At 49.1% G+C, this 18,105-nt stretch overlaps 1 protein-coding gene across 3 annotated transcripts in view; it reads left to right on the top strand.

The window, feature by feature from the left end:
- Lgals9 (galectin 9) overlaps positions 1–17,004 on the top strand; it is a 23,650-nt gene extending 6,646 nt beyond the window's left edge. The window contains exons 2-11 of one of the 3 annotated variants that reach the window (XM_031353331.1): positions 1,263–1,351; positions 6,888–7,089; positions 8,598–8,708; positions 10,331–10,423; positions 11,743–11,778; positions 12,314–12,364; positions 12,872–12,913; positions 13,751–13,839; positions 13,983–14,145; positions 16,408–17,004. In XM_031353331.1, coding sequence (XP_031209191.1) covers positions 1,263–1,351; positions 6,888–7,089; positions 8,598–8,708; positions 10,331–10,423; positions 11,743–11,778; positions 12,314–12,364; positions 12,872–12,913; positions 13,751–13,839; positions 13,983–14,145; positions 16,408–16,554 — 1,023 coding nt within the window. In that variant the 3' untranslated portion in view covers positions 16,555–17,004. The remainder of the gene's footprint in view (positions 1–1,262; positions 1,352–6,887; positions 7,090–8,597; positions 8,709–10,330; positions 10,424–11,742; positions 11,779–12,313; positions 12,365–12,871; positions 12,914–13,750; positions 13,840–13,982; positions 14,146–16,407) is intronic. The other 2 variants (XM_031353332.1, XM_031353333.1) reach the window with 2 other exon arrangements.
- The last annotated feature ends 1,101 nt before the right edge of the window (positions 17,005–18,105 follow it).

The following is an 18,105-nucleotide window of genomic DNA, read 5'->3' as shown; positions in this document are numbered from 1 at the left end:
CTGGGCCTGGTTGATGACTATTTATTAGAGCTGAGTATAGTGCTCTGCCAGATAAACAGTGTGAGGCCCATCTGCCCCAATCCCTACCTCTCCACATCACTTAACTCTGGCACCCTCCTAGCTCCTAGAGCATTTAATTTACATAGGGAGTTGACCCAAAGGAGGTGTCAGAAAAGCCACTTAAACACCCTGGAGAGATAGCAGAATCAGCCCGGAGATAACCCCATAGGGCAGGTGGCAGAGCCACCCTTGTTAGAAAAGGGTGTTCTGGAAGATGGTAAGTCACCAGTTTGGGAATTTGGTTTTGAGAGAGTGAGGCAAGATGAATCAGGGCGGAGGGGAGCCAGCCTTGTGAAGGAGCTGAGTCGGGGGAACACGTGAGATGGTTTATCTCCATTTACAAATGAAGAAACGGAGGCAAAGAGAGACTAAGGTTTCAAAGGCTGCACAGATATTGATCAGTGACTAGGGTTCATTCAAAGCTGGAACTCTTAGGACTCTAAAGCAGTGTGACTCTCACTGGGACCCAGCGCCCCTTTAGGACACTTTAGGGAGGGGTAGGGAGAGACCTGATTGAGAGAGTACTGGTGGGCCCTGGGATGGTATGAACACTGGGCTCACAGGCTTGCTGGGGCGGCTCTAGGGAAGGAATAGAAGCCAAGAGCTTCAGAGGAAGGCTACCACCACTAACCCGCAGCAGAGCCGGCCAGGAGAACCAAGCATGTATCAACCGAGCATGTATCAACCGAGCATGTAACAAGTTATCATTGTTGTTACGTGGTGTGGGGGGGGGGGGAAAGGTGGGGGAGATACCTTCCTCTCCACCCTCTCTTAAGAGGAAAGGACTTGAATACCAAACCAGAATGGTCCGTCTTCTGACCTCCCGAGTCCCTAGTCAGGACCCTGAGGTCTTTGGTGAACTTGGGTTGGGGCCAGCAGCCTTCACCATATTCTAGTTCCTTACCTTCTAGGCCATTTGCTTGCTGTTTCCTTCTGGTAAGTTCTATCTATGGCTGTCACTTCTTGCAGACTGTGGAAGGAAGTGACTTGAGGTCGCTTGCTGGCCAAGCCTCAGAAACCAGGTGGTCTTCTGATCGTTTCAGAATGATTGTGTAACTGGATTGGGCCCGCTTCTCTGATCTAAGATCCGTGTGGCTGGGATTCTAGCTCCTTGGTGGCCATGCCCTCCCTGGCTCTAACTGGGTACTGTCACACTGGGCAAGTGTCAGCCCACTGATAATCTCTCCATTTCCCCTCTGCAGGTCATCCCCTTTACTGGAGTAATCCAAGGAGGGCTACAGGAGGGACTTCAGGTGACCCTCCAGGGGACTGTCCAGTCTTTTGCAAATAGGTATGTGGATGTCATTGATGTTTATCTCCAGCCTCAGCATCTGTGGAGCTGCAGGGTACGGAGGGCTGGCCCTGCCCATACCTCCTGCCACCCTGGCACCATTGACAAACTTACCAGACTCCTAGACCCTGAGCATCCTTGTCCCAGGAGCTCACAGTCTGAGGAGGGAAGTGGCCAGAACATCAGACCACAAGATGTGCTCGTGATACTGTGACACGGTGTTGTGGAGAAGTTCTTTTAGTTCCCACGGCACCTTTAACTAATTTTCTTTTTAGGGGTGTGTGTGTGTGTGTGTGTGTGGAGTGTCAGATCCCCCTGAAGCTGGAGTTACAGATAGTTAGGAGCTGCCTGATCTGGATGCAGAAAACAGAGCTAGGGTCCTCTGGAAGAGCAGGAAGCATTCTTAACCCTTGCATAGTCTCTCCGGCTCCATCTGTCCGGGTGTCTCTATCGATTTTTGAGTTCTAGGAAATATTTTAAAGTTCCTGTCAAGGGCAACCCCAGAGATGAGATGCAGCTCAGTTAGTGGAGTGCTTGCTGAGCACACACAAAGCCCTGGGCTAGACCCCAGCACTGCATAAACTGGGTATGGTGGTGAGTACCTGTAATCCAAGCATGGCAGTGGTTGGTACTGGAAGATCAGAAGTTCAAAGTCACAGAGTCAGGTGGATCTCTGAGTTCAAAGCCAGCCTGATCTATACAGTAAGTTCCTACTTAGTACATAGTGAGACCCTGTCTTGAAAACAAAAGTCCAAAGTCAACCTCAGCTATATAAGGAGTTTGAGGCTAGCCTGGGGTACATGATCTCCTATCTTTAAAAGGAAACGTAAGCCCCTGATGTGTCTATTGGCTCAACTCCAAGGAAAGCTGAGGCAGGAGGATCTCAGATTCAAGGCCTTCCTGGGCTACTGAATAAACTCAAGGATAGCCTAGGCAAGTTATCAAGAGCAGGAGTGTTTTCAAGGGTTGTAGAAGTCCCTGGGTCCCCTGGAGCCTCTGCCGAGATGTGTGCGGCTTTCATCTATTTAGGGTGGGTCTATGTGGCAGCTGCCAACTTTTAGTCAGCCCACCTCCCACAAGAATCACAGCTGTTCGCCCCAACCCCACTAGCCCATCGTGGCCTTAAATGGGACACTGTGAAGAATTCCCGAGTCTCCTTTGTGTCACTTCAACTATTTGGGTTCGGCTAGCTTTTCCCACCATTGCTGTTGTACTGGGTAGTCACAATCATGTTGGCTACCAGGCCTGTGTCCCTGCAGTGCAGTAGGAGATTGTCCTACGGTCTCCTGGCTGAAGATCCAGACCCGCGTTTACTGTAGACTGCGCTTCTCCCTCCCAAAGCTGGTGCCCCTCCCTGGAGCTTAGGCGAGATCCATCCCCTTCTCATGCATGGACTTTCAAAGCACAAAATAAAAGAAGCTACAATGTACCAATGCAGAAATACATCCTTGGGAATTTGAAAAGCGGAGTTGTCTGATATAAGACAAATAAAGGGGCTAGGGATATAGCTGGGTTGGTAGGATGCTTGCCTAACACGCAAGTCCTAGGCTCAAACCCTAGGACAGGGGTGGAGGGTGGGGCTCGGAGCGGCAGACTGGGACCAAAACAGGTGTGGCGGCACATAATCAGACCCAGAGGGCAGAAGGAGGAGGATTAGGATTTCAAGTTCATCCTCTGCTACAAATCAAGTTTGAGGCCAGGCTGGGTTACGTGAGACCTGTCTCAAAAAAGGACTAAGGCTTCAGTGTTGTGACTGACTTCTGTAAGTCTACTCAAGCATCCCAAACATATGCCCATCTGGGACAGGCCCTGCCTTAGGGCCACAGTAGCTCCTTAAAGGTCCTGATGTCTAGGGCATCAGCCATTGAGGACTGTGTCGGCATTCTGCTGCCTAGACTGTCCCAGAGCACATCTTCCAACAGAAAACGCAAACAGGCTTTCCTGTGTGAGAGGACCTTGATGGGATGTGTGTCAGGGGCTACCTCTGAGTGTGGCACAGTGCAGGGCACTGTGTGAGGGCTATGGAGCCCACTGTGAGAAGAACTGCAGGCAGCAGCCACTTTAGGTCAGGGAAGACTGGACTGTGAGGCCCCTAGGAGGAGAGTCTCAGACTTGAATTTGGATCTTGAATTCAAGCTGGCAGTGACCTGCAGAGGCAGGGCAAACACCAAATGCGTTTCCTTTGGTGAGCCTTCCCGTCCTGAAGTTTTGTGATTTTAACTGCTCCTCTTGGAGCCCCAGCTGTACTTCAAACGTGACCGTTGGGGAAAGACTTCCTCCCAGGAAAGTGACAAGAATGGGAATTTTCCACTGTTGGTAAAAGGGGAACTTACACAGTTAGTGTGGGTCAAGGGTCATATGGAGACACCGGAGCCGGGATCAGGATCTAAGCTTGACTTCCATACCTATGTCTCTCCCACACAACAGCACTCTGTGAGGACCAAACTCAGGAGTGAAGGGTTTTCCTACCTGGAGAGCAATTTCACATGATTTTTGAGCTGGTTCTTTTTTAAATTATTACACTGTGTGTGTGTGTGTGTGTGTGTGTGTGTGTGTGTGTGTATGTGAACATGCACACATGTACACACACTCACTCTTGCCTGGCACATGTGTGATGTCAGAGGATAACTTGTAGGAGTCAGTTATTCCCTACCACCGTGAGGATTGCAGGGATCGAACCTCAGTGGTCAGGCTTGGCTGCATGTGTCTTTACCTGCTGACCCACCTCACATGTTCTGAATTTGTTCTTTCTCTATTGAGCAGGTTATGAGCTGCTTTCAACAGTGCCCACTTCCAGACACTGTCCACTTGTGCAACGGACTTTCCTGGGAAACATTTTTCTTTCTTACCCTTCTTTCTTTTCTTTTCCTTTCTTTCTTTCTTTTTTTTTTCATTTTTTTTCTTTTTTCTTTTTTTGGTTTTTTTCAAGACAGGGTTTCTCTGTATAGCCCTGGCTGTCCTGAAACTCACTCTGTAGATCAGGCTGGCCTCAAACTCAGAAATCTGCCTGCCTCTGCCTCCCAAGTGCTGGGATTAAAGGTGAGCACCACCACTGGCCGGCCCAATAGTTAATTTCTAAAACAGCCTTCTTCTTTTTTTTTTTCCCTTGGTTTTAGTTTTTGGAATTAATTAATTATTAGCATATGTTACTTGTGACATCTTCACACATGTTGTCTTAGTCAGGGTTTCTATTCCTGCACAAACATCATGACCAAGAAGCAAGTTGGGTAAGAAAGGGTTTATTCAGCTTACTTCCACATTGCTGTTGATCACCAGAGGAAGTCAGGACTGGAACTCAAGCAGGTCAGGAAGCAGGAGCTGACGCAAAGGCCATGGAGAGATGTTTCTTACTGGCTTGCTTCCCCTGGCTTGCTCAGCCTGCTCTCTTATAGAACCCAAGACTTCCAGCCCAGAGATGGCACCACCCACAAGGGGCCCTACCCCCTTGATCACTAATTGAGAAAATGTCCCACAGCTGGACCTCATGGAGGCACTTCCCCAACTGAAGCTCCCTTCTCTGTGATAACTCCAGCCTGTGTCAAGTTGACACACAAAACCAACCAGTACACATGTGTATTCTGTATTTTGATCATATTCACCCCCCATTACCCTCTCTTGTTCCCTCCTGCTGAGCTCCTCCCCCTTCGCAACTATTCCATGTGTGTGTGTGTGTCTGTGTGTGTGTGTGTGTCTGTGTGTCTATGTGTGCGTCTGTGTGTATCTATGTGTATATGTGTCTGTGTGTGTGTGTGTCTATGTGTGCGCCTGTGTATATCAATGTGTATATGTGTCTGTGTGTGTGTCTATGTGTGCGTCTGTGTGTATCTATGTGTATATGTGTCTGTGTGTGTGTATATGTGTGTGTCTGTGTGTGTGTGTCTGTGACCCAGTGGGTTTCATCAAGCTCGCCTCCATGTACATGAGTTACAGTGTGCTTACAGGAACATAAGCACTTAGGTGATGTGACTACACCCCTGAAGGAAAATATTCCTTGCCTCCCCCATTAACTGCCTGAAAATCCCCAGGGAAGGGTAAGGTGTGGACCGCCCCTCCTCACTCCAGACAGAATGCTGTCTGACACAGTCTTGAGTGGGTCTTGTAGCTAACCGTAGCTGCTCAGAGTTCAGAAGTGCAATGGGCAGGTTACACCTGGAAGAGAAGTGTTCCACAGGGCTCTCGTCCTCCCTCGGCGTCACTCGGTCTTCGGCCTCCATCTGCCTTCACTCAGTCTTTCTGTCCTCTCTCCTGAGATAGTCTCTGAACTTTGGAGGGGAGTGATAGAGATGGTTCATTTATGTTTTCCATTATTTGTTTTTTACTATTTATGCCTATGTAGAGATGTCACATTTTCTGCAAAAAGAAGCTTCTCTTGACTGAAGCTGACAGCAGCCTTGTTAGTAAATGAATAATTGATTTAATTAATAAAAGTATAATAGACATAAATATAGAAGTATCTCTATGTGCACATTGTATCCACTCAGCAAAACAATAGTATTAGCTTTCCCAGGAGGACCTAAGACCTTACAGCTGTAGGCTTTTGTCCAGCTTTTGTTGTTGTTGTTGTTGTTGTTTATTTGTTTTTGTTTTGTTTTGTTTTGTTTTTTTCGAGACAGGGTTTCTCTGAGTAGCCCTGGCTGTCCTGGAACTTACTCTGTAGACCAGGCTGGCCTGGAACTCAGAAATCTGCCTGCCTCTGCCTCCCAAGTGCTAGGATTAAAGGTGTGCGCCACCACTGCCCGGCTTTTTGTCCAGCTTTACAGTGAACTCCCACCAGAGGGATGGGCCTCGAATCTAAGCAGAAAGTAACTGCCATCATCATAACAGACTTGCCGGTGTTGGCAGAGGCGTCTTGCCTGGCCAGACCGGAGCTGTATTTCTTTGTGTCTCTTGCTGTGCTAAAGCACTCCAACCAGAAGCAACTAGGCCAGGAAAGGGTTTATTTAGCGTTTAGGTTATGAAATTGAAAGAAGCCAAGGCAGGAACTGACACAGAGACCATGGAGGAGTGCTGCTTACCGGCTAGCTTGCACCATCCACAGTGGGCTGGGCCCTCCTACATCAATCAGCGACCGAGCAACACCCCAAAGACATGCTCCATTCCTAGGGGAATCCTTGGAGCAATTCACCAGTTGAGGTTCCCCCTTCCCAGGTGTGTCAACAACTAAAACCAACTATAACAATGGAGTTGCACACAGGGTGCATACCTGAGTGAGGCAGCTGATGACACTTCTCCCCCAGAGGCCTGCCTAGCGCCTTTGGAGCACTAAGTGCCTGCAGCCAAGAATGAGCCCAGTTCTAGCTTGGTTTCTCTGTATCCTGTAGCGAAAAATGCGTGGTTTTTGTTGGTTTTTTCCTTACTAATTGTCTACTTTACTTTTAAGAAAGGAGCACAGGAAGAGCAAAATGCAGTCACTGTACAAAATGTATTAGGTCGGAAATAGATGAACTCAAACTGCTAACACCCCAGGCAGTCAGAGACGCTTCTGCCCAACGCTGGCAGTAAGCCACACTCCAGGAGGCTCATTTCTCTGCCTTAGGATTATCGTGAACTTCCAGTCCGGCTTCAGTGGAAATGACATTGCCTTCCACTTCAATCCCCGGTTTGAGGAAGGAGGGTATGTGGTTTGCAACACCAAGCAGAATGGACAGTGGGGGCCAGAGGAGAGGAAGATGCAGATGCCCTTCCAGAAGGGGATGCCCTTTGAGCTCTGCTTCCTGGTACAGAGGTCAGATTTCAAGGTGAGTGGGGAATACCCCCCCCCCAAACCCACTCCCTGGGTGGACCACATTTAAACAGCCACTACACAGATGTGACCTTTGCCCTCTGCCTTACAGACTCCAGCCTGTAATCTGCAGATGCACCTCTTGCTTTTATTCCTTAGAAAATAAGACCTCGATCTGTCACTATGTTGCTTTGAGGCTCTACAGGTCTTAAAAGCAAAACAGCAAACAATAACTAGGACAACAACAACAACAGACCTTGAAGCCCTTGCCTTCCCAGTCCCCCCTCCTACTTTTATGTTCAATCACCCACTGAGTTTTATTACAGTTGCTTTTGTGTGCATGGGTGTGGGGTTATTTTTTCTGGGTTATGGCCTTCTCGTGGCTACACGGGTGAAAGGATATGACTTCCCCTCCCCCAGCTAACAACTGTCAAAAGCAAGGCGGGGCCTCTTGTGCAGACAGCCTCACTTGACCCAAAATCCAAGTTAACTCCTGGACTTTGGGCGCCCAGGAACATCTCCTTTCTAGGGTGCTGGGGATCACACCCAGCCTCCTGCATCCTAAACAGGTGCTCTGGCACTGAGCTACACACCCAGTCTTAACTTGTATCAGTTGAAAGGCATTGTTCTAAGTTTTCTCCAGGTTCTGCTAAAGGCAGAGCATCCTTACAGGCCAGGCACCTGGGTGAGTGGGACCTTTCCTGAGCTTGTCTGTGGGACCCTCGGCTTCTTGTGCCCTCCAAGCACAACTTGAGCGTGTCTTTCTTCTGTTGCCCATAAGCATGCAGTGCACACATAACTGTTACCCCAGGTGAGGGCTGGGGTGTAGTTCTCTTGGTAGAGTCCTTACCTAGCATGTACAGAGCTCTGGATTTGATCATGGTACTGCATAAAGTAGGCCCAGTGGTACATGCCTGTAACCCGATTGGGCTATGGAAACAGAAAGATCAAGGAGTTCAGGGTCATCCTTAGCTACATAGCAAGTTGGATGCTAGCCTGGGCTACGTGAGACCCTGTTTTAACAACTTAAAAAAAAAATTAACTGACATGAACTAAATTTGAAAAGATAAACCCAGGGGCTAGAGAGATGGCTCAGTGGTTAAGAGCATTGGCTGTTCTTGCAGAGGCCCAGGGGTTCAGTTCCCTGTCCCCGCATGACAGTTCACAACCATCTGTAACTCTAGTTCTAACGGATTCAACACCCTCTTGTGGCACGACAGGCATGCATGTGGTGCTCATATATAGGTGCAGGAAAAACACACACATGAAATAAAATAACTCTAAAAATATTCTAGGAAGTAACTGTAAGCCTGGGCTTCTTAAGTGATTGCCATCGAGAAGCAGGAGTCCAGAGGATAATGGGTCTGAGGGCAGTGGCTCACACATTCTGTCCTTGGCATGGCATTGCAGATGATGTCCCTGCCTTGAAGGGTGGGATGTAAGACGCAGGTCCTTACATCTGAAAGGAAAGCTTAGGTGTGGCCTGACCTAGCCCTCCCTCCCACAGTGACTCTCTTCCCCCAGGTGATGGTGAACAAGAGCTTCTTTGTGCAGTACCAACACCGTGTCCCCTACCACCTCGTGGACACCATCAATGTCTCCGGCTGCGTACAGCTGTCCTTTATCACCTTCCAGGTCAGGAAAGGCTGGCACCTGTCCCAGGGGTAGAGGACAGTGACCAGTTGGGCTGGTGCTCACTCAATGGGGTACCAGCAAGCATCTTCCCCAGGTAGCTCTGGAGCTGCTCCGGTTTGCTGATTCGGTGTCTGTCTCTCTGTCCCTTTTGGCATTGGTTTCTCTGTGATGAACAATCTGCCTTGGTGAAGGTGCCAAAGTGCCTTTTCTCTTCAACTATTACATGACCAGGGAGTTCTAAAAGGGCTTGTGCTTAGGGAACCAAATGGAATCCAAATTCAGAGGGCTGGAGTCCAGCCTGGGTTTGACCTCTATATTAAAAACAAACGAACAAACAAACAAACCCAAAATCAAACCAAACACAACAACAAAAACAAAAAATTTTTTTTTTGTTTTTTTTTGTTTTTGTTTTTCTTGAGACAGGGTTTCTCTGTATAGCCCTGACTGTCCTGGCACTCACTTTGTAGACCAGGCTGGCCTTGAACTCAGAAATCTGCCTGCCTCTGCCTCCCAAGAGCTGGGATTAAAGGCATGCACCACCATCGCCCAGCCACAAAGAAATTTTTTGTGTGTATGTCTGTGTTTTTTTTTTTTCTCCGAATCTCACTTTGTAGCCCAGGCTGGTCTCGAATGAATCTCTCTTTGTAGCCCAGGCTGGCCTCTAATTTATGATTCTTCTGCTTCAGCCTCTTGAGTGCTGGGATTACAGATATGTTACCAGGCTCAGCTCTGAAAACAAATTATTCATTTATTTTGTGGCAGTGTCTCATGAACTTTTGTCAATCCTCCTGTCTCAGCCTCTCCAGTGTTGTAATTACAGATGTGTAACACTGGGCCTAGTTCTGAGGTTTTTTGTTTGTTTGTTTGTTTGTTTGTTTAAAAAAAAAAACTATGCAGCTTAGGCTGGCCTTGAATTCTGTGTAACCCAGATTGGCTCTACAGTGTTATTCTCCTGCCTCTAGCCTCTTTAATGCTTGGGATTACAGACCACATTCATCTGTGTTTAAAAAACAAAACAAAACAATTGAGACAGGGTTTCTCTAGGCAATCCTGGCTGTTTTGGGAGCTGGCTATGTAGACCAGGCTGGCCTCTAATTCACAGAGATCCACCTGCCTCTGTCTTCAGAGAACTGGGATTAAAGGTGTGCCACCGCTGCCCGGCTTGTTTTAGAATTTTTGATGTGTTGCCAAGATCTGAAAGTCTGGCTGGGCATAGCGTCTCAGCTTTATGATTCCAATGGCAGAGGAGTAAGGAGTTTGAGGTCATCCTCTTCCTCTCCTACATAGTGAGTTTAAGACTAGCCTGGGCTACATGAGACCCTGTCACAAAAATATCAAATACAGTAAATAAGTAAGTAAATAAATAAATATCTAGAGACACTGCGGGGAAACCTGGCCCCTTTCCCTCTGGCCTCGTGCTCACACCCGCTATTTCCTGATGCTTCCTGCAGGAGCGGGGGCAGCAGGAAGGGAGTAGAGGGGCACCCTGACCTTGATCATGCCAACCTAACCCTTTCCTGGTGTCACTCCTCTGGGTCTGGAGCTTGCCCTTGCTTTTTGCCCGCCCTTGCTTTGGCAGTGCCTCCTGATTCCGTCACCCAGACAAGCTTTTGTTTTAACAGAACTCTGCAGCCCCTGTTCAGCCTGTCTTCTCCACAGTGCAGTTCTCTCAGCCAGTCCAGCTCCCACGGACCCCCAAGGGGCGCAAACAGCAAGTGAGTTAAGTGTTCAGCCAGGAGGCTCAAAGGATAGAGCCCGGAGGCAGGTCCAACCAACCAGCTAGCCAGGGGCCTTCAGAACCCCATCAAACCAAGCCAGGGTCCTCTGCATTCACCAGATGCCCAGACTTGTGTTCCCCTGGCTCTGTTCTTCTAAGCATCCCTCTCTCCCCCAAAAGCCAATCTTGGGTCTAGCCTGTGGTAACTCCTCACATGTGTCAACTGGGTTGGTTCCTTTTACCACTCCTAGCACATTCCATCTCACACTCTCCCATTGTAAAATTTTTTAGGGTTAGGGCGAAAAGTCCTTCTAAACAGAGCACGAAGCCTGGTGGTGCCTATAATCTTGTACTTTGGGGAGGCAGAGCCTGGAAGGATCAAAAGTTCAAAATTACCCTCAGTTTGGACTGTGTGAGACCCTGTCTAAAACCAAAACCAAAACCAAACCAAACAAAAACTAAGTAATAAATAAATACAAGCTCAAATCCCCTCATCAGACACAACAGAATACTGTCCTAGTCTGGCTCCTGCTCACTTCCTACCTCTGCCCAGTCACGCCACCTCCACGGTTCACTCAAAACCCTCTCTGGCCAGCTCTCTTTTGCACAGGCTATCCCTTCTGTTCACCTTGCCCCTGACACTATCACTTTGTTTAAATAACACTCATGAACTTTCTCTGAGCCCACCTCATGTTACGGTGGACTTGGCACTTGTCTGTGCTGTGTGGGCCACAGCACCTTTGCATGTGGTCACTCAGGCAGTCACGGTTCATGATGGCCCAAAATGGCACCTGCCTTCTGCCATACTAACTCTAGGTCTGGGAGGGTGTCTGGAAGCCATTGCAGGGTAGCCCAACATTGACCCTGGCCTGGGAGGATATTGTATGTGGTAGATGCGATATGACTTGGTTGGGTTCCATTGGGGTCTTCTTACTCAGTGCCTGGGCCAGCCTGAGCAAGTTGCTTAACCTTTTTGAGCCTCAGACCTCACCAGCGGCGTGGGAGTCAAGGATGCTGCCATCCGTGGAAAGTATTGGAGCTGAGTGCTCCACACACAGCAGAGCTAAATGCTAAGAAAGCGGGGAGCTTGGAGTGTGGCTCTCACCTCTGTGGGCCCAGAGAAGTGATGTGGTCAAACAGGTTCAGTCCTCTCTCAGGGGGCCAGGTACCCCCTGTGCACCCTTGCGAGGGTGAGAATTTGGGTGCGGCAGGCTCAGGAAGGCAGTGAAACTGAGCACAAGAACAACACCTGAAGTTTGAGGTCACCTCTCACCCCATGTGACCCCGGAGATAACCCCCTTCCTTGATCCTTTTCAGACTCAGGGCTTTCATCCTGCCCACCAGGCACCCATGGTAAGTCCTTGGCTCTTTTGTGTGTTTGTGTGTGTTTTAAGAACCTCTTCTTTATGGCTCTTGCTGTGGGTTAAAGGGGGGAGGCTCAGCATCCCCCCATAAGGGCAGACAGGACTTCACACACTCCCTACCCATCAGGCCTCAGGGATGTTGGTGGGAGGGGCTGCAGGTGTGCTTAGCTGGCTCTGATCAAATAGAGAACACTGTTGGGGGTAAATTCTGTTGGTGGAGTGTTTCAGTAGCACACACAAAGCCCCGAGTTTGATCCTCAGTATCCCATAAACAATACATGGTGATGGTACACACAGCTGTAAATCGAGCACTGGCAAGGCTGGTGGGTAGAACTCTAGTCTTCCCCTCCAACAGAGAAATGTCCCTCCCCACCCCTAGTGTATACGGGGTGTCAGGGAGGGGTTGTGGTGAAAGACCTGCCTGGTTACAGTCCAAGCTTCAGTTTACGGCTGGATATTGTGCATCGCCCTCTGGTGGCAGGTAATAGTCCTTATAACGGTGAGAACCCATTTCTTTTTCCCAGGCGCAGACTATCATCCATACAGTTCACAGCACCCCTGGACAGATGTTCTCTGTAAGTCTACAATCTTTGGTTATCTCACAGCCCCACGACTTTCCTTTAGTCAAAAGTAGAATTCCCTAGAGTCACAAAGTTAGAACCAAAAAGTGCTTAGGAAAGACATGGAGAACACTGGGGCTGGGCCCCCTGCTAAAAAGAGCAGCCCAAACTCTTCTTGGGACAGCAGAGATTCAGAAACAGTTTGTATAGGAATATAACAGGCAGACACTCTGGTTCTCAGGTTGCCCAGGCTGGAGTGTGTTGGCTCCAGATCCTAGCTTGCTTACTAAGCTCAAACTCCCACTGAGTCACCACTACTGACAGCCAGTCTATCTGTCCTTCCCCTAGCACAGTGCAGGTGGGGGGACCCTGAGCTGATGGGGATGTATGGGAAGTGGCTAAAAGACCGAGGACCATCATGGGCTCCAGGAAATGGCAGGAAGTTCTGTGAATGCTGGCGTGACAGAGAAGGGGGATGGGAGGCCTCCCTTGAAGTGTGTGTCACCTGTGTCTCTTCCACAGACTCCTGGAATCCCTCCTATGGCATACCCCACCCCAGCCTATGTAAGTGGCTTCCTATGGAGAGCAGGAGCTTTGGCTCATGTTAGGCAGGGTTGAGAGGTGAAGGGTGGCTTTGTGGGACAGTTCTCTGACTTACATGATCAATGGAGGTTCCTGAACCCAGGTAAACAGTTCAAATATCCATGTAAATCTCTATCAGTAGACAGTTGGAAAAAAGCTTTCAACTTTAAAATGGTCCCTTCAGCACGATCAGATTGTAGACCTGCCTTAGTTCCTTTTCTGTTGGTGTGATAGGACACCGTGACCAAGGCAGTTTACAGAAGGAGTTTAATTTGGGGGCTTCCAAGTCCGTGACCATCACCACAGGGAGCATGGCAGTAAAGAGGCAGGCATAGCAGAGGAGCAATAGCTGAGAGCTCACATTTTGTAGGAAGCTGGGGGGGCGGGGTAAGGGGACCGGGGGGTTAGGGGTAGACTAGGAATGGTACAGGTCATTTGAAACCTCAAAACTTATCCCCAGCAACACATTTTCTCCAAGACCACACCTCCCAATCCTTCCCAAACAGTTCCATCAACAGGGGATCAACTATTCAATGTATGAGCCTCTGCGTGGTGGTGGGAAGGGGCATTCTCATTAAACCCCAACAAGCCATTTGTGCCCCGACAATGTTCCCCTCGTTATAGTTGAAATGTATTTTGGGAAACACTGGAAGGGTTCTTTTGTTTTGACATTTAATGAGCTAAGTAAAGGAACCTAGATTCCTTCCAGAAGATGCAGGACTCATGGGCCAGGCTTTGGAGGCCTGAGACACCTGTGCTGAGTCCTCTGCTGTTGCCGCAGCCCGGCTGAAGATAACTCTGTTCTCACCCTCCCCACAGACTATGCCTTACTTTACCAACATCCTAAATGGTCTTTACCCGTCCAAGTCCATCATCATATCAGGCAATGTCTTGCCAGATGCTAAGAGGTAAGCCGCGCCCCCCCCCAGGGCTCTCACAACAGAGGTTCCCAGGGTTGTTCTGGCCAGCCTGTGTCTCTGAACCACTTAGGGTGATGGGTAGGGGCTGAGCCCAGAGCTCAATAGCCAAACGGGGTCTCTGAACATTCCAGGTTCCATATCAACCTTCGCTCTGGGGGTGACATTGCTTTCCACCTGAACCCCCGTTTCAATGAGAAGGCTGTGGTCCGAAACACTCAGATCAACAACTCCTGGGGGCCCGAAGAGCGAAGTCTGCCTGGGAGAATGCCCTTCAGTCGTGGCCAGAGCTTCTCAGTAAGATGGTGGGGTGCAAGAGGAGGCTGCAGGGGTCTGTAATGGGATACAAGCAGATGCCCGGGATATGAGGGCTGCATCTCAAAGAAGAGAAAATGTTGTACAACTTGGTATTATTTCATGAGTACTGTCCCTGCAGAAGTAAGGGTTTGCATCTGCTATGCCCTCTTCCCCCTGTTCTGGGGACTGACGGATAGCCTTAGGCTAGACAAACACAATAGCACTGAGCTACATCTCCAGCCTGAGTTTGTTTGTTTGCTTGTTTGTTTGTTTGTTTGTTTTAGGCAGGGACTCACTTTAGGCCAGGCTTACCTACAATTCACTCTGTAGGGCGTCTGCCCTTGAACTCCTGTGATCCGTCTACCTTGCTGGGACTACAGGCCTCAGGATGCCCAGTGCTGGGATACAGGCCTCAGGATGCCCAGTGCTGGGATACAGGCCTCAGGATGCCCAGTGCTGGGACTACAGGCCTCAGGATGCCCAGTGCTGGGATACAGGCCTCAGGATGCCCAGTGCTGGGACTACAGGCCTCAGGATGCCCTGTGCTGGGACTACAGGCCTGAGCCACCATGCTCATCTCCCAGCCCTGCCTTTTCTTCTTTTTCTTCCTTCCTTCTTTTCTTTCTTAGCTTCTATTTTGAGACAGGGTCTTAATAAGGTTAAGTCTTTTTTTTTGTTTGTTTGTTTTTCAAGACAGGGTTTCTCTGAGTAGCCCTGACTGTCCTGGAACTCACTCTGTAGACCAGGCTGGCCCTGAACTCAGAAATCCGCCTGCCTCTGCCTCCCAAGTGCTGGGATTAAAGGCGTGCGCCACCACCACCCGGCAAGGTTAAGTCTTGAACGCATTCTGTGGCCCGGGCAGAGCTTAAACATTCCATGTTGCTTTAGCTTCTGGAATAGGGCAGCATAATCATACAGCCCTGCACTATAGGGCTTAGCTGTTCCTACATTTTATAGAGGGGCAGATAAACTCACAGGGATGGGTCACTTGCATGAGGTCACACAGCCAGTTTACACCAATCAAAGCCAAGAGTGAGCTGCTGTTCGCTCGTTTGCTTACCCGGTCATGTGTTACCGAGGAGGAAGAGCGGGAGTAGATAGAGCTGTGTGGTTGGAAGCTTGATACCCCAAGTAGGCCTTGTCCACCCTAGTTATGACATCAAATTACTCAATGAGCTTAAACAAGAAAAAAATCAATGCTGAGACCCTGCCTCTGGACCAATATGCAGCCATTATTTGGAAATGTAATGACAACATTCTCTGCCACAAGACTTAGAGCATAGGGCTCTTTGTCATAAAATGAGCTTGCATTTTGTTATTGATATTGAGACATGTAGCCCAGACTTGCCTCACACTTGCTATATATTCAAGGATGGCCTTGAACTCCTGCTCCTCAAGTGTTAGAATTAATCACAGGCATGTAGCATGCCTAGCTTTTTTTTTTTTTTTTTTTTTTTTTAATGTATGAGTGTTTTTTCAGCATGGATGTATAAACCATATGCATGCATGCCCGAGGCCCTTAGAAGTCAAAAGAAGGCATCAGATCCCCTGGAGCTAGAGTTACAGACACACTTGTGAGCTGCCATGTGGGTGCTAGGAAATGAACCCAGGTCCTCTGCAAGAGCTGCCAATGTTCTTAGCTACTGAGCCATATCTCCAGTCCTGTGAGCTTGGATTTTAGTTTAGTGAGAACACAGATCTTATAAAACTGAATCTCATAGAGCAGAAAGGATGAAACGTGGCAGGGTCTGCAGCACACTTTGGATAGTGCTCACATACAACGTGACGTAATTGTTAACCTGGTCCTTATACAGTGAGATATGAGTTTTAGCAATGGCCCTGGGTCACAAAACTTTAACTAGGTTGAGTCAGTTGTCTCATTGAAAAGGACTTGGTGGAGACCAGGCATGGAACACTGGAGACACAGGTAGCCTGAGCCAACTCCTGTCACTAATGGCTTAGGAAGAGTAAGATGGGGGTGGGGATATGGTCTGGGTAAATGGTTGGGGGATGGATGGGAGTCAGGAGGAGAGAGAGGCATGGAAGGGGATGAGCCAGTGGTTATCTGCAGAGTGGGAAATCCAGGCTTGGGAACTGCGTATGCGAACTGCTAGGCCAAGAGAATGCTGTTGTTTAGTGAAAGGTAAACCGTTCAGGCTGTCTAGAGGCCAGGTTTGAGGCTTGCTTCTAAGGAAGAAGAGAGCCCCAAGAGGAAGACACAGCCTGGGTTCTCAAATGCCCTGTTGTGGTGTCTCTGCCCAGGTGTGGATCTTATGTGAAGGTCACTGCTTCAAGGTGGCTGTGGATGGTAAACACATGTGTGAATACTACCACCGCCTGAAGAACTTGCCAGCCATCAACACTCTAGAAGTGGCGGGTGATGTCCAGCTGACCCACGTGCAGACATAGGCAAGGTCTCCGGCCTAGAGATGAGAGCGGGGGCACCCTGTCTGTGTCTTGTCATCTCTCCCCTGTCTCAGTCCTGGCTCCCCCCAAATCCTACCATCAAGAGATATCCTCACTGACATGCATTCCAGGAAGGTGAAATTCCCAATTGACACCACTCCACAAAGGGGGTGTCTTGGGCTGTGTGGCACATAGCTGTCAGCCCACGGTCCCAGCATCACTCCCAAGCCAGTTCTGTACTGAGGGAAGTGACCCTCCTGGGTTTGCCCCTTTCTCTGATCTTTACTCCCTCTCTGGCCCTTTTCCTTCACCCCTCCTGCTCTTCACCCCTCCAGGAGGGCCACCCTGATGTCATCCCACCGGCCTCGAACTGACCCAGAATGTCTGCATTAATTTTTCCCCATTCTTGTCCATTGTCCATAAAATAAAGAAATACTAATACTTGTCTACTCACACATGTGAGATGACTGTGTTATTGAACAGGTCTGGAGACATTCTGGAACCTACTGAAGGGAATGGGAGAAGAGAGGTCTGTGCCCACACCTACTTACAGGGGTCCCCCTCTCCCAAACCCCACAAGCTACTGTTTGTAACTGGGTGTAGGCTGCGGCCCGGGGTCTCCGACAAGAATGCCAGCATCAGTGTAAACCATGGAACAACCTCATGCTCCTGAGGTGGAGGAGGTGCTGGGCAGAGATGCTCCTGAGGTGGAGGAGGTGCTGGGCAGAGATGCTCCTGAGGTGGAGGAGGTGCTGGGCTGAGGCTGTGGGAGCCCTGGCAGCTTGTGCTGGGTGGGGGTAGATGTGATGGGGTCAGGAGGAACTGGCCTGCTGTGGCTCCCCAGCACAGGGGTTTGGGGTAGGGACCTGCCATAGGAGGGACCCCCAAATGCTGCTAACTTCTTGAGGTTCCCCTCCCTCAGGAACCAGGGTGGGGACCTTAGATCATCAGTGTCAGCAACACCTGAGAGCTGGTCAGAAATGCAGCCGCTCACTTGGCAGGCTGAGGCAGGATGGCAAGTTCAAGACCAGCTTAGGTTACACAGTGTGATCTTGTCTCGCAAAACACAAGTGAAAGAAAAAGCAGTATTGGGTCCTTCCCAGACCTACGAAGACAGAGTCTGTGTATGTCTGTGGGGTGTGTGTGTGTGTGTGTGCGCGTGTGTGTGGAATGTGTGTGGTATGTGTATTATGGTGTGTGTGATATGTGTATGGTGTATATGTGCGTATGTATGTGCATACATGTATGTGATGTGTATGTATGGGTGGTATGTGTGTGTGTGGTATGTGGGAGTGGTGTGTATGTATGTGTGGTATATGTGTGTATGTATGTGTGAAATGTATGTATGGTGTATGTATTATGGTATATGTGATATTTGTATGGTGTATATGTGTGCATGTATGTACATGTATGTGATGTATATGTATGGGTGGTGTGTGTGTGTGGTATGTGGTTATGGTGTGTATGTATGTGTGGTATATGTGTACAGTTTGTATGCATGTGTGGTGTGTATGTATGGGTATATGTGTGTGAGGATGTATATGTGTATATGTG

This window comes from Mastomys coucha, unplaced genomic scaffold (genome assembly GCF_008632895.1).
Source record: "Mastomys coucha isolate ucsf_1 unplaced genomic scaffold, UCSF_Mcou_1 pScaffold5, whole genome shotgun sequence".
In the NCBI taxonomy this organism is placed as follows: domain Eukaryota; kingdom Metazoa; phylum Chordata; class Mammalia; order Rodentia; family Muridae; genus Mastomys; species Mastomys coucha.
This window is presented reverse-complemented; position numbering and strand designations above follow the sequence as displayed.